The 15,726-nt window shown below is 42.4% G+C and overlaps 1 protein-coding gene across 1 annotated transcript in view; it reads right to left on the bottom strand.

Moving 5' to 3' along the window:
* The window catches only part of LOC145402258 (NAD kinase-like), a 104,819-nt gene extending 91,133 nt beyond the window's left edge, over positions 1-13,686 (bottom strand). The window contains exon 1 of the mRNA XM_080274382.1: positions 13,610-13,686. Coding sequence (XP_080130508.1) covers positions 13,610-13,623 — 14 coding nt within the window. The 5' untranslated portion in view covers positions 13,624-13,686. The remainder of the gene's footprint in view (positions 1-13,609) is intronic.
* Positions 13,687-15,726: the final 2,040 nt, after the last annotated feature.

Raw genomic sequence — 15,726 nt, 5'->3', positions numbered from 1 at the left:
TTTACCCATTATCCCATTTTCCACACCTCCCTTCACTCATTACCCCTCATTGCTTATGTTTCCACAATTGCATTTTAGCTGCTTAACATTTTGATGCCTAGATTTTAGTTTGAATGTAGGACTTAAAGGTTAGGCTAAAACCAAGAGAGTTATTGCAAGGAGTAATTTATTTTTATTATTAACACTGATACCAAATAAACATGACTTTAAACATTCATCTCTGAATTTTAGTATAGGTCTGAAAGTCTATCATAACTGGTATGATTTTTTTTTTTTTTTTTTTTTTGTTACCTCCCCCATTACCCTTCACAAAAGACCAAATTACCCCACTTGGGGTAATTTACCCCAGGTTGGGAACCCCTGCTATAAAGGAACTAAACTGAACAAGAGAATCAGGATATAACGAGATAAAAAGCAAATCAAAAGTTCGTGAGCGGTAAAGGTTGAGCAAGTTATTTAACCCCTTCTATCACTGCAGGTTGAGTCTTGTATTGCTGCTGCCTCCTCACGGTTTTATTCTGCTTAAATTAACTTATCGAACTGGTAAAGCGTTAGATACAATCTTTCTTAACTCCTAGACTATTAAGATGTTCTCCTTAGTTGATTAAAATCGTCTTGAAGCTGGAAGAACAAAGCACGATGATTAGCGAATGTAACAAAACGATATACCGTTATAGATAGATAGATAGATACACACACACACACACGTGTGTGTGTGTGTGTGTGTGTGTGTGTGTGTGTGTGTGTGTGTGTGTGTGTGTGTGTGTGTGTGTGTGTGTGTGTGTGTGTGTGTGTGTATTAATTTATTCATTTATATTTATATTTGTTTTACTACTGAGGGCGACTTCATTTAACTTTTAGGAGCCCCTGGATGAGGTGTTAATGAAGGCTGTATTTAACCATTCCAGTATGAAAAATTTCCCCTCATGAAAATAAAATCGACAAAAAATAAATAAATTCATTAATACCAGAGGCCCCTCAAAGGGATATATCACACCAGTCGCGAGCCGATACAATTCCAGCGCGGCTCGGAATATGACCTTGACCCTGACCTACTTTCACCAATTTCGGACTCGTGATCGATTTTTTCCCCAACTACACACCTGTACATTTTTGTGATGATATCTCGAGCGGCTGCGAAGTTACCGTGCTAACAGAAACACAGACACACACAGACAAACTGAAAACAATACCAGCTTTGCTATCGCGGCTGGCAAAAATACAAACAACGCTTTCACGGTGTGGGGTTATAAAAAGCAGTAAAAGAGGGAAACTGTGTGTGAGAAATGGGGCCAACACGTCACTCTAGTAAATAAAACGACCTGAGCCCGAGGACGTCTCTTCTACTTTGTTCTTGCTATCTACAAGTAATGTTATTCTGATGAGGAGAATTTCAGAACAGGGAGAGGAAAGCGAGTAGATCCAGACTTTAATAATCTGGCTACCCTTTTAGAACGAGACGTCTTTCCCACCTATGGAGGGAACAAAAGCAGAGAAACAAATATATACAAAAAATTCTCGGATCAACCCATAGGTCGGCTTAGATACGCCTATGTTACTGACTTACTGAGGAAGGTATTTGATATCAGCCCTTTCCAACCCCCCTAAAGCCTCCAGGACTCTCACAGGGGCTTTCTTAGGACTCCTCCCCCCAAGTAGATCTTCCTAGATGATCCTAGTTTAGGTCCTTTTTCAACATTTTTCTGGACGTTTAGTTTGCTATATATTATTTATTTATTGATTGATTGATTTTTGTTCAAGGGACCTATGAAAAGCGGATTAATATTTCCGTAGAGTTATATAGATTTTTTTTTTTTTACTTTGTTCCTCCCTGTTGTATTTCTGGCTGACATTAGTTTGGGTTACCCTCTACCTTGACGGTCCGCCAGCAGACAGCATGGTCGCTCTAGTTAAACAACAATACAACGTCATGGTAGGAAGGGGGTTAATTTGCCTGCGCGTAGGGATGTAGTGCGTGCAACTGCGTGTGTGTGGGGGGAGGGGAAGGGGGTGGCAACTTTCACCCCCTCTTGACACCAGCTGTAGATGAGACCTAATTAGATAATGGCACACAACCTGCCACCATCACTCATTCTCTCACTCTGTCATGCTTGTGTCAATGTACTGTATTCTCTTTTTCTCGCCTCACTCACCTACACTCATACTTATTCAGTCACGTGTAAATTAATGCATACTTACGGCTCTTTACGTTGTTCACACACACACACACACACACACACACACACACACACACACACACACAGACACACACACACACACACACACACACACACACATACACACATACACACACACACACACACACACACACGAGTCCACTATGCCTGGAGAATGTGACAAATGACTTCGTCCCCAAGCATGACACGCAATTCAGCATAATTCAGTACAATCCCAGAGTTGACCCATAATCCTGGACTGTCGTAGTGGCTTTACAACTGTTGCGTCACTTCTAGCTGCCAGATGGGGGGTTTCTCTCTCTCTCTCTCTCTCTCTCTCTCTCTCTCTCTCTCTCTCTCTCTCTCTCTCAAACACACACACACACACACACACACACACACAATTTCCTCTTGTCTATATCGTTTATTCGGTAACACTGCTTCCCTTTCGACTTACTCTGATTTTTTCCCCAAACTACTCGAGCCCACTTTCAATCTCAAGGCCTACTGGCATTTATATTTCTATCACACACACACACACACACCTCATCCTTAGGCCTACATTGTTCTATTTTCCTTGTCAAATGTCTACTTTCAAAATGGCTCGTGGTTTTTAGGCCTACCCACAATTTTTTTTCGCCATATCCACGACCGACCTCTGACCTGTAGGCCTAGTGGAGCTTTCTTTCATTTTACTTGCACTTCCCCCTTACACCTTTGTTAATCTTTACCTGCACGCAAGGTATATGAAAGCAGTGAATCCCTTTATTTACTGTAATTATTTTCTTTACTTATTTATTTTGAAAAGCTGGTTTAAAGACTCATTAACGATTACTGTAAACTTCTCTTTCATTATAGCATTAAACCCAACCACCAAAACGATCTATCTACTCTGTATCAAACATTCAACCATCTCCCAATCCCTTCATAACAATTCTTTTATGTTATTTTCCTTTATTTATTTAGTTTTTGCTGCACCGGACAATTTTATTTATTTCAGGGTAATGGAGGATGGCCAAAGATCAGCGTGATAAAATTCGTGAGGTGGTAACATAACTAAAATAAAACCTTAATGTTATGCTACCGTTGCTCCGTCATCGCCCCCAATCACCCCCACATCATCTCCCCCAATCACCCCTCCACCATCTCCCCCAATCACCCCTCCATCATCACCCCCAATCACCCCTCCACCATCTCCCCCAATCACCCCTCCATCATCACCCCCAATCACCCCTCCGTCATCTCCCCCAATCACCCCTCCATCATCTTCCCCAATCACCCCTCCATCATCTTCCCCAATCACCCCTCCATCATCACCCCCAATCACCCCTCCATCATCTCCCCCAATCACCCCTCCATCATCTTCCCCAATCACCCCTCCATCATCTCCCCAATCACCCCTCCATCATCTCCCCCAATCACCCCTCCATCATCACCCCCAATCACCCCTCCATCATCTCTCCCAATCACCCCTCCACCATCTCCCCCAGTCACCCCTCCATCATCACCCCCAATCACCCCTCCATCATCTCCCCCAATCACCCCTCCATCATCACCCCCAATCACCCCTCCATCATCACCCCCAATCATCCCTATCATCTCCCCCAATCACCCTTCCATCATCTCCCCCAATCACCCCTCCATCATCTCCCCCAATCACCCCTCCACCATCTCCCCCAATCACCCCTCCGTCATCTCCCCCAATCACCCCTCCACCATCTCCCCAAATCACCCCTCCGTCATCTCCCCCAATCACCCCTCCATCATCACCCCTCCACCATCACCCCCAATCACCCCTCCACCATCACCCCCAATCACTCCTCCATCTTCTCCCCCAATCACCCCTCCATCATCTCCCCCAATCACCCCTCCATCATCACCCCCAATCACCCCTCCATCGTCTCCCCCAATCACCCCTCCATCATCTCCCCCAATCACCCCTCCATCGTCTCCCCCAATCACCCCTCCATCATCTCCCCCAATCACCCCTCCATCATCTCCCCCAATCACCCCTCCATCATCTCCCCCAATCACCCCTCCATCATCTCCCCCAATCACCCCTCCACCGCCTCTACTACCAGGTTTGTGGCTGATATGAACGACCGTATTAATTTCCTATTATTTTGGCCATATCAATCTAAATTAATTTTTGTTTTAAGATTAAGCGATGATGGTCAATGAATATGATGTACACTTTCACTAATTAGACTCAGAACAGGGTAAGCACAATGCATTCTAAGATATAAGACGGGAAAGACTGAAAACATCTAAAAACTATTCTTCTCGTGTCTCTCTCGATCAGTAATGGTCATTGGATCATACAGCAGTGCACCACAAGCCAATGTAATGACTTCAAAGTGTAGCATTCCTCAGTCAGGCATATCTACCATTCCCAAATACCCGACATTCCCAGATACTCGCCATTCCCAGATACCCGTCATTCCCAGATACCCGCCATTCCCAGATACCCGCCATTCCCAGATACTTGCCATTCCCAAATACCCGCCATTCCCAGATATCCGCCATTCCCAGATATCCGCCATTCCCAGATATCCGTCATTCCCAGATACCCGCCATTCCCAGATACTCGCCATTCCCAGATACCCGTCATTCCCAGATACCCACCATTCCCTAATAATGCTATGCAATACCGGTACTCATTATCATACCCACCTGCCCATATGCTCCTGTAGATTTTAGAGGAGATGTATATTAACAAACAATTATAACATACCTAACTATATCGCGAAATTAAAGCCCTGTAGCGCCTGAAAGTGATTAGTACTGTTTATTTCATTCGGCTAGAAATGTGCTGATATTAAGTTACGTATCTTACAATCTGTGGTGATAGTGTTACGCAATGATACACCTGAGTTAACACCCTTCCATCCCTATGTAACACGCAGTAGCACCTAGCTTAACACTCCTTCCCTCTTTTGCCTCCATCATCATCATTTATCTCAGGCCAGTGCACGACAAAAATCTCTCCCATCTTTTTCTACTATGACCTGTTCCATCCTATCCCAGCAAATCTCCTTGCTGAACCACTTCTCTGTCTGGCCCATTTTCACTCCATCTCTGGGCTGCCACTCCGTTACCCTGGCTGTCCATTTACGAAGGATGTGACCTAGCAACACCCATTTTGCTTTTTAAATATGGTGATTGCGGCCTCTACTTTCCTGTGTTCCCTTATTAAAGAAACTATTTATCCCTCCATGTGACACCTAATACAATCCTTCCCATTCTTCTCTGAGCGCGCCTAAGCTTACGTTTCAAGAATCCTTTAGGCCTACTGTTATTTGCTCTCGTTAACATTAATCTACTTTCACTATACCTATAGGCCTACAATCACTTCTGTTTCGTCTTGTCAGGTATTTACCCAACATCCAAGGTATGCTGAAGATTACGGAAAAAATTCACGGTTCGGAAGGCCTAAAGGATGACCACATAAGCATGATACTAAGATGTACCCTGAGGAGGAAGTTCAGTGACAATTCTCCCCCACAAACTGCTTATCTGCCTTCTCATATCGGCGGACACATAATACCCAATAAATAAATAAATAAATAAATAAATAAAACTTTCCAAAGGAATGAACAAAGGCTTCACCCCATAGGCCTACAAACATGTTGAAAGTAGGCTTATCAAGAATAGAAATCAGAGTAGGCCTAGAAGCAGACCACAAACAGGGTCCTGGGAGTCGAGTTGTGACAGACGGAAACTAAAATATGTCCCTGTAGGCCTATAGACAGACCGCAAATGGTGTGGAAAGTCAGAGGCAATGTGGCAAGAAAATCTGACATAGGCCTACGAAAACCACAGCCAGAGAGACATTAAGGAGAGAGTTGGATAATGACGGCCAACCCCTTCACCATGCATGATTTGTGATGGGTATAGGACTACTCTTGATATCACAGGCCTAAGGAGGGAACTGAAGTATGTCATCATCAATCATCCTCTCAGGGTTCATGGCTTTCTTCATTACTTCTCCTTCCCTTCTACTTTCTGGAAGACGTCTTAATATTAATCATCATCCATCATCATCAAATCCATCTGGGAATCAGGTACATAACCATATTCATCATCAACACCACCTTCATCATCATCAAAACCATCTTCATCATCACCTTTATCTAAACAGCTACCCATTTCTACCTCCGTGGTGGCCGAGTGGTTAGCATCGCGCACTGCTAAGCTGCCAGTTCATTAGAGGGTTGGAATCCTAGAGCGGGCAGCAAGGGTCACTACTCAGGTATCTATCCACCCTTTACGGGCTGGTGGGAGGGGGAAACCAAGGATGAGATGGATGGATGGTGTGGAGAGCTATATGAGAGAAGGGGCTGTGAGTTAGGGGAAGGGCAGCGTGATGGCAGGGGACAAGGCGACATAGAGGCGGGAAATCAAGGATGGAAGCAAGCAATGGAGAGGTATATGAGAGAAGGTAGGGGTGTGAGTCTGCGGGAGGGCGACGTGATGGCAGAGGACAGGGCGACAAGGAGACGATTTGTTTGTGTCCACCCCTTACGGAATTAAGGCGTCTGGCTATAGACAGACAGATAGGTAGGTAAAATGAGTAGCTAGGGTAACACACAGGGGAAGTAACTGAGGTAACCTAGACTATACGGTGACTTAGTATTCCGAAATAATGGGTGAAAAGCTACAAAATAATGGGAGAAAAAATCCAGGACACACTCAAGGCCCAAGTAAAGGAATTTAGAACCCCGGCAAAGCGCTACGTGGTGTTTGCCTCCGACTCTACCTTTACCACCTTTACCATTTCTATAAAGCCAAAGCATCCTGTATCTCGACTTAATAATCCTTTAATGTTACCGTATTTTCTCGAACTGGAATTTTACACTTGTTGATCTAGAATGATTATAGCATTATTCGACAACGGGGAATTCCAAGTAAAGTAAGTTATAATCGCCTGCCTGCAACTTTATTTTCCACTACACGCACACACACACACACACACACACACACACCGTAACGTAAGCCTGGCAGCAGAAATAGCATTCTCTCTCTCTCTCTCTCTCTCTCTCTCTCTCTGCTAGGGGGTTGACAGGGGACCACAACATAATACAGCATTGGCACACAAACACCTGCGGCAAACTGTCACCTTACACACACACACACACACACACACACACACACACACACACACACACACACAGATGGGGGTGGGGGGACTGGAGAAGAGTAAGGTGTGAGGAAAACCAGACTGCTCTTCCCAGAACTTGTAATGCACAATGAGCCCCGACTGTTTTCCTCCCACGGGCTCTAGGACCTCCCCCCCCTCCCTCTCTGGTAAGGTTAAGGTACAGAAATACGTGAGGTGGGGTGTAATCATTAAAGAGAACATAGGTATCTCTCACCTATGTGCAACTGGCCGGTTATTAGAATGTATGGACTATAGCCCAGTACGTAAATGGGTCCCTATCCGCCACTGGGGTGAATCAGTTATTAAACTATAAGAGTATAAAGCACAAAGAACAAATACCATAAAAAGGGAAAATAGTTTACGGTACTCTAGATATAATGTGTAGCCTAAATTTCTTTTTTCTCCTGCGGAAATTGCTGACACTTTTACATCCTGTCTCAAATTTATAGCACAAAATTTCGTCCTCTAATAAACATTCAAGCATACCGGTAGATATACAGTATATATATATATATATATATATATATATATATATATACACACACACACAGAGAGGGAGAGAGAGAGAGAGAGAGAGATGATAGACAGACAGGTATTTACATACATACACACATAGATACTAAAACATAACTTTATCTAATGTTACGGTGCCAAGTATTTCACTTCCATTAAAGTCAAAAGGACTCTGTCTGTGAGATAACCAACAAGGACTGTACTGTACTGTAGATATAATGACAGCACTGATATGGTATACTGGTAGTCTGTATTGTCTCAACCCTGCGAACATTACCCAGACATGGAATCTGTAGGGTAATGGTGGGGTGGACGTCATTAGATGGAGCGTATGGCTGTGTCGACCTGTACGTGCACCTGGAGCGTTACCTTATAATTACCCTACTGTGGGGGTAACGTAACAGGCATGGGGAAGGGGGAGGAGAGGGAAGAGGCATGAGGGAGGTGGTGGGGTTAACAGGAACAAGCTACAAAATGTGTTTCTGAGACATTTAGAGATCAATATACATAAAGTACCAGGAAGACTTTGGGTTTTCTCCGGGTAATTAGAGAAAAAAATCTGTAACAACGAGAGTTCAATTCTCAATCATTATAGCAATTACTGATGACCTCGTGGGTGACGGATGAGGGAGGCCATTTTCACCCATAAGGTCATCAGTAATTGCAGCCCCATAATGGTTGAGAATTGAGCCCATGTTAATATCTATACCATTAATTTTGAGGGTGACCATTTTCGCCAATAAGGTCATCAGTAATTGTAGCTCCGTAACAGTTGGAGACTCTGCCCCGTGTTGACATAGAATTTAACACTTGTAACTATCGCTATGATGTCCCCCTAAGTCTGGCACATTTTTTTTTTTCTCAGGCCACCCCGCACAAATGTGAAGGCTGTAAGACAAGAACTGAACCCAAATACGTACAGAATATGACCAGCGCATTACTCCGATCTTTAAATCTCTCTGTGTTGAAAAATTAAGAACAGGTTATTTGACGCGAATTTATTGCAACTACCTAAACTACCTGGGTTTTCAGAAGGAATATACTGTACACACACACACACAACCACCCATCCCCACACACACATACCACACATACACACAGCACTACCGGGTGCGGGAACCAAACACACACACGAAGCCATGTAAAGGTCACCTATATATATATATATATATATATATTTTGTCCACAGTGTCCTTATATCATAGGATCCGCTACTTCCCCACAAACCCCTTGAGTGCAATGACCTTTCATATTACTTGGTTTTCACTTCTTTTATTCATTTTATTCTTGTTCACCTTCCTCTCACAGGGGTAGAGTCAATTTTCACTCGCCAAATGATATTTATTGGTTAGGCGGTACTGTATGTCATTAGCCTATACTATACTCCTTTCACTAACCTGGCCTAAAAGTGTAGGTCATTATGCTATACTTCTTTTTAATCTGACCTACAACTGTGTCGGTCATTAAGGCAGTTACAGTATGTACGCTTTTCACTGTAACTTTGTCTAATATTGTACCGCACATTTGTCTATGCACTTCTCACTTCATCTTGAATGCTAAGCTGTAATAAAAAATCAACAACAGAATATGATGCTAGTCACGAAGAAGTGTTGTAGAAAGCATGTAAAACCGTAGAACTGTCTTTTTGTGACATAGAGCTGTGTGATATAAGCAGCATAAGAACGAAAAATCTGGGCCAGATCAATGTGAAAGGGGTACAGATAACACACTCAGGCTCCTATAACTCAGTCTCAGCAGAATAAAATCGTCTGGCATCAGCTGGAAGAGAATACTAGAACTGTCCCGCCATGAGAGGGTTAATGGTACCACTATCCACACTCAGGCTCCTATGACTCACTCAGCTGAATAAAATGGACTGGCATGAGCTGAAATAGAGTAATATAAGCTGAAACAGAATACCGTAAGCTGGAATGGAATACTACACAGATCCTGCCAGCTTAAAAATCCAGTTATGTATTAGCGTACTAACAATGCTAGTAAAAAAATAAAAAGAAATCATGCTCAAAGCGTTAATGAAGGCTAAACCGAACCTCTCCTGTTCAACAAATCGTCTGGGGATTACAAGAACATACCTGACGTCCTCGGGTTGAAGAGGTTTAGAGAGCTACAATCGGTATATTTTCATCTGACGGAACCGGGTCACCCCCACACCTTGAATACAATGACGTCACTGCATGAAATTGATCAGCCTTAGTTGTGAGGATACTATACTCTTTTTACTCTAGCTTGGCCTAAAACTACCCTCTCCCCATGCTGAATACAAAGTTGTAGCAATAGATTAGCACTACAATATGATGCTAGTAACGAAGAAGTGCTATCGAGATGAAGCCCTGTAGCAGTGTCTTTCTCACTGAGCTAGGTGAAATAAGCTGCAAAAGGACAAAAATATAGGCCAGCATAAAGTGAAAAGAGTATAGTCAAATCAACCTTCCAATCTGACTACACCTGGCCATCAACCGAGCTAAAAGGGGCTAGGGATCTTTGTCAATTCAGCGGAAACGCGCTATAGCATATTCTGGTGTTAATCTATTACGGGTCAATATTCAAGTGGGAGAGACGATAATTTTAAGCCAAGTAAGTGTGAAAAGAGTATAGCGATTAGCCTAGTAAGTCAATCCTGGTCAGAGGTTAGGGTGTCAGGGTGGTGGTGGTGATGTCTGGCAAGGGTGAGAGGTATTTTGGTGCCTCGCCAGAAATAGGGCAGAGGGAGGCTATGCAACTCACTCACTCACCCTGTATCTCACTCACTCACTCTGTCTCATAGTCACTCACTCACTCTGTATCTCTCAACCAGCCTCTATCTACCTATCATTTATTATCTCACATTCATTCATGCTATCTATCTGTCACTGTCTTACACTCACTCTCACAAAGTAGCTATCTCCTCACTCACTCTACATCTCACTCTCACTCACGCTATCTATCTCTCACTCACTTTCTCACTCTACTCACTCGCCCTTACAAAGAAGTTTTTTCTCCTCAACCTCTCTCTCTCTCTATACCATGCTCACTTTCATTTACTCATTTCCCCCTCATTTTCACTTTCTTCGGTATTTTGGCGCAAGGCCACAAAAAAAAAAAAATAATAATAATAATAATAAGGATAGAAATGCTCACTCTATCTCACTTTCACTCAATCGTAAATTTACAAAAATGCGGCATCGTACTGAAGGGGCTAACTCAGTGCCAGGTCAGCGTAGGGGCGTGAAGAGAGGTACAGCCAGACAAAAAAAGTTCGACTACATGTTGCACGGTGTAGTGGCGTGAAGAGAAGTACAGCCAGACAAAAAAGTTCGACTACATATTCCACAGCGTCTGTTTCACACTTGGCGCATGTCCGTCACGTTCCTTCTTAACGCATCTTATAAAAGGGAATTATCTATCGGCTGAGAAACATACTAAGCCTCTCTCAGCTTGGGATAGTTAAAGAGAATCATCGATGAGAAGAGGAAGGTATCGAAGTCTCTCTCAGCTTAGGAATACTAGAGAAATATCTACAAACATACCAAGCCTGTCTCTGCTTAGGAATATCAATGTGAAATATCTATGGGCAAAGAAACATTACAAGCCTTTATTTATTACTCATAAGTATTAACGAGAAAGAAAATACCTATGGGCAGAGAAACCTAGAAAGCCACTCTCAGCTTAAGAACATGAGAGTACCGGTAATATCAATGGGCAAGGAAACATCAGCTACAAGCCTCTTTCAGCTCTGGGAATATTAAACAGAAATACCTATGGGCAAAGAAACCTACCAAACCTCTCTCAGCTTTGAAATATTAGCCGGCAAAGACAGGTATGATGCAAAGAGGTGAAATATTAGGCGAACTTTTCTCCCTGACCGTACGTGTTGCACTGAGATTCCTTTTAGATCTCTCTTGTCATATCTATTTGGCTTTTACACTGTTGTTATGCCTTCCAGAGAGCCAGCCATGTTTGTTGTATATTTCGTGACAGACGCACATAAAGTCAAAATATAATCGCTAACTCGCAGCTGTTAGGATATTGATTACACCGCGTACTACTACAGCGCGTTTTCATCCGAGGGAACTGGACCACTCTCACAACTTCATTAGCTAGTGTAAGTCGTGGCTGCTTGAAAATCGATGTCCCAGTTATAGGTATGAGGGAGGAATGAGTCTCCTTGGTTACCAGCCAACCCAACCCTCCAATCTGATTACACCCGGCCATCCACTGAGCTAAAAGAGGAGGGAAACAGTTTCAGGATGGAGTACACCCGCTATAACAAACATCACCCGCAAAACCCAGGGACCCGTTACGTTACGCTACTAAAATAACAACACCCTGCTCACCTTGCCTAACCACGATACACCTGAGTTACGCAGTACGGTACAGGACTTTGTTTTCCCTACCTGGTAAATTTCTCTCGTCATGTTACTGTTTACCATTATTACCTTGATCCTTGGACTACATTTTTCCTAACCCCGCAAAGGAGAATGATGGACTGAGGAAGAAGGAAAATTCAGTCTGCAGTCCACTGGGTTCACGTCCTGACAGATAAGCCTGGGGTTGAACCTACTACTTAATTCACTACTACTTTATCGCTAATACATCATTCACTACTTCTGTTATCACTAACACATCATTCACTATTTCAATCACTTTAACTTAGACCAAACTTTTTTTTCCCCCCAGCTTATATCACGTAGCTCCTTGACAAAAATGAAAATACTTTGGCTCTACATATTGTCTGTCGCACTTCTTCGTGACTGGCATCATATTCTAATGTTAATCTGTTACAACTCAGCATTCGGCCAAGATAAAGTGAGCAGGGTATACCATCTTTAACACAGGAATGAACTCTGTTTCTGAAATTGTTAACGATGACACTAGCCTATCTCACTCCCTCAATTCGCAAACCCTCCCCTAGACTGAATGATATCGCCAGGAAGAAGCTCGAATATACCAGAACATCATCGGGCTGAAGGGAATTGTCTTCCTGTCTGTATTTCCTACCGTCTATAACCTCCTGTGTTTTAAAAGTGTCCAGGCATCTCAAAATGAAAGATCTTGAATGTTTTTTTTTTTTTTCTTGGAAGGAACAGTCTTGCGGACTTCTGGTCTTTGGTTTCTTAAAACAAGAAAAAAAAAGTTATTAAAAAAAAAAAAAAAAACGGATGTTGCTACCTCACAACTAATACACAAGGTACGGTACCATAAACAAAACGATAATATTGTTCCAGTATAATTTAACAAGATTTCATTAACCCTTCAGCACAGACTCATAATGCCTTCTTAAATTTCATTCTTGCTATCTCCGGAAGATTTTATGCAGCGTAGGAGACTATCGAATAAGAAGTGTTAGATTTGGCCTTCATTAACCCCTTCAGTGCGAAAGGTCTTCACTAAGCTGTACATAATCGTCTGGTGGTAAGACTTAAATATGAAAATTAAGACGTCACACCGTACTGAAAGAATTAAGTTTGAGGGGATTTCGAGGAGTAAAGGAACTTCTGACAGCAACTATAAATCATCATCATCCAGCGTTCATATCTCACCTACAGTGTACTGTACCATGAATTGGTGGCTCAACAGCATGGTTCTACTAACGTCCATCAGCTACTTAACTATCCCCCCAAAAGAGGATGACAGACTGCAGACAAGGGCAACTTAAACTACTGTACAGTTAACCGGGTTCACTCTTCAGGTGAGTCCACAACAACTCACAAAGTCAAGTTTACCTCATGTATGTATATATAGATGTAAATGAATATACCTTTTCGCTGCCATAGGTGAGCATCTGAAGGGTGAGTATGGTGGTCCGCGAAGCACCACCACCCCCTCGTCCTCATCCTGGTGGAGGTGGTGGCCGTTGGCCGTGGGGGTAGAGGACGAAGCTGCCATAGTCCTCACCATACGCTCCTCAATCACACTTTACTTGTCCTGCGTTTACTTTCTCAATCACACTTGTACCGTGCCTACTTCCTCAGTCACACTAATTTTTTTCTTCACTCTCAAATCCTCAGTGTATGCTGGAATTTTTTTTTTCTAATCCACACTTTATAACATAATTTTAAGTGTTTATCTTCACCATCAAATCCTCAGTTACTGTGGAAGAACCGCTTTTACTTTACTATGTGTCGTACTGAGTTTGCTTCCTCACTTGGCTACACTTTAAAGTTTTTGCATTTATTCATTACTATCAATTTCTAGGCTAAGTCGGAAGTTTTTTTTTTTTTTTTTTAACAACTTTCACTCTCACACAAACCCTAGTAAATTAAAGACCTGTACTGTATTTACTTCCACACTAACACTTCAAGTTTTTCTTCTGACTTTACAATGGGAGTGATTCTGACTGTTCCCAAGCTAATACTTTCGCTTAACATCCTCACTTACGTATAGAGAGAGAGAGAGAGAGAGAGAGAGAGAATTTGGTCTGTATTTCCTCATTAACACGTAATTTGTACCTTCAGCTTAATACTGAGAGATACTTTGGGTGCCTGCTTCCTCGTTACTACTTTCAATTTGAACCCTCACTTTAATCTGAGAGAAATTCTGGAGGTTCATTTCCTAGCTCATATTTTTCATTTATATCTTCACTTTACTATGAGAGATTCCGAGGAGGCCTTTCTCACTAATTTTCTTCACTTAACGATGATTCTGTGGGTTATTGCCTCACAGACACTCTTTAATCTATATCCTCCCTTCGATGGGAGAGACTTTGTGGGTCTGGCATCTCGCTCACACTGTTCGTATCCTCAGCCGCATTTTTGGTGAGATTTTAAGGGCAACGTGACTTGGTTTTTTGCGTCGGCGATATTTCTGTCCACGTGAGGCTCGGACAAGTGAGTGACGTTATCGAATACAGAGTTATGATGGAGATATTTATTTTCTGGGGTTGTTTCTTCACTATACGATTTTAATATCACACGTACCTTCACTATACGATCTCAAGCTTAACATGTATCCTCACTATACGATTTCCAGCTTAACATATATCCTCACTATATAATCTCTGAGTATAACATGTATCCTCACTATACGATCTCTGGGCTTAACATGTATCCTCACTATACGATCTCCAGCTTAACATGTATCCTCACTATACGATCTCCAGCTTAACATCTATCCTCACTACACGATCTCCAGCTTAACATGTACCGTATCCTCACTCTTCGATCCTCAGTTACGGGGTCTGGGCACTTCTTCAGTACTACCAATCTTAACCCTTTTAATCCGATGACGTCATTTGGTGGTATGATTTAGGCTTAGGAGAAACTTACCGAATTGGAGAAGTTAGATATAGGCCTATCCTTTATTAGTCCTCTCACTTCTCTCTCACTCCCGTCTCTCTCTTATCAAACCACATCAATACCATTATCTCAAACTCAGCTTCTTATCAAGCTATGTCAATACCTTTATATCTCTCTCTCTCAATCTCTCTTATGAAACCACATCAATACCAGTACCCTTACATCTTGCTCACTCTTATCAAACCACATCAATGCCCTTATCTCTCATTCGAATCCCTGATCAAACCACATCAATACCCTTACCTCTCACTCAGTCTCTCTTCTCAAACCACATCAATACCATAATCTCTCTCAATCTCTTCTCAAACCACATCAATACCCTTATCTCTCTCAATCTCTTCTCAAACCACATCAATACCATTATCTTTCTCAATCTCTTCTCAAACCACATCAATACCCTCATCTCTCACTCAATCTTTTATTAAACTACATCAAGACTTTTATCTCTCATCTAATCTCTTATCAAATGACATCAATACCCTTATCTCTTATTAAACTACATCAAGACCTTTATCTCTCACTCTAATCTCTTATCTAACCACATCAATACCCTTACCTCACACTTACTCTTATCAAACGA

Source organism: Coenobita brevimanus, chromosome 57, assembly GCF_032717465.1.
Source record: "Coenobita brevimanus isolate Jiangsu-jjx chromosome 57, ASM3271746v2, whole genome shotgun sequence".
Taxonomy (NCBI): domain Eukaryota; kingdom Metazoa; phylum Arthropoda; class Malacostraca; order Decapoda; family Coenobitidae; genus Coenobita; species Coenobita brevimanus.
The sequence above is the reverse complement of the archived record's forward strand: the minus strand, read 5'-3'. Positions and strand labels throughout refer to the sequence as shown.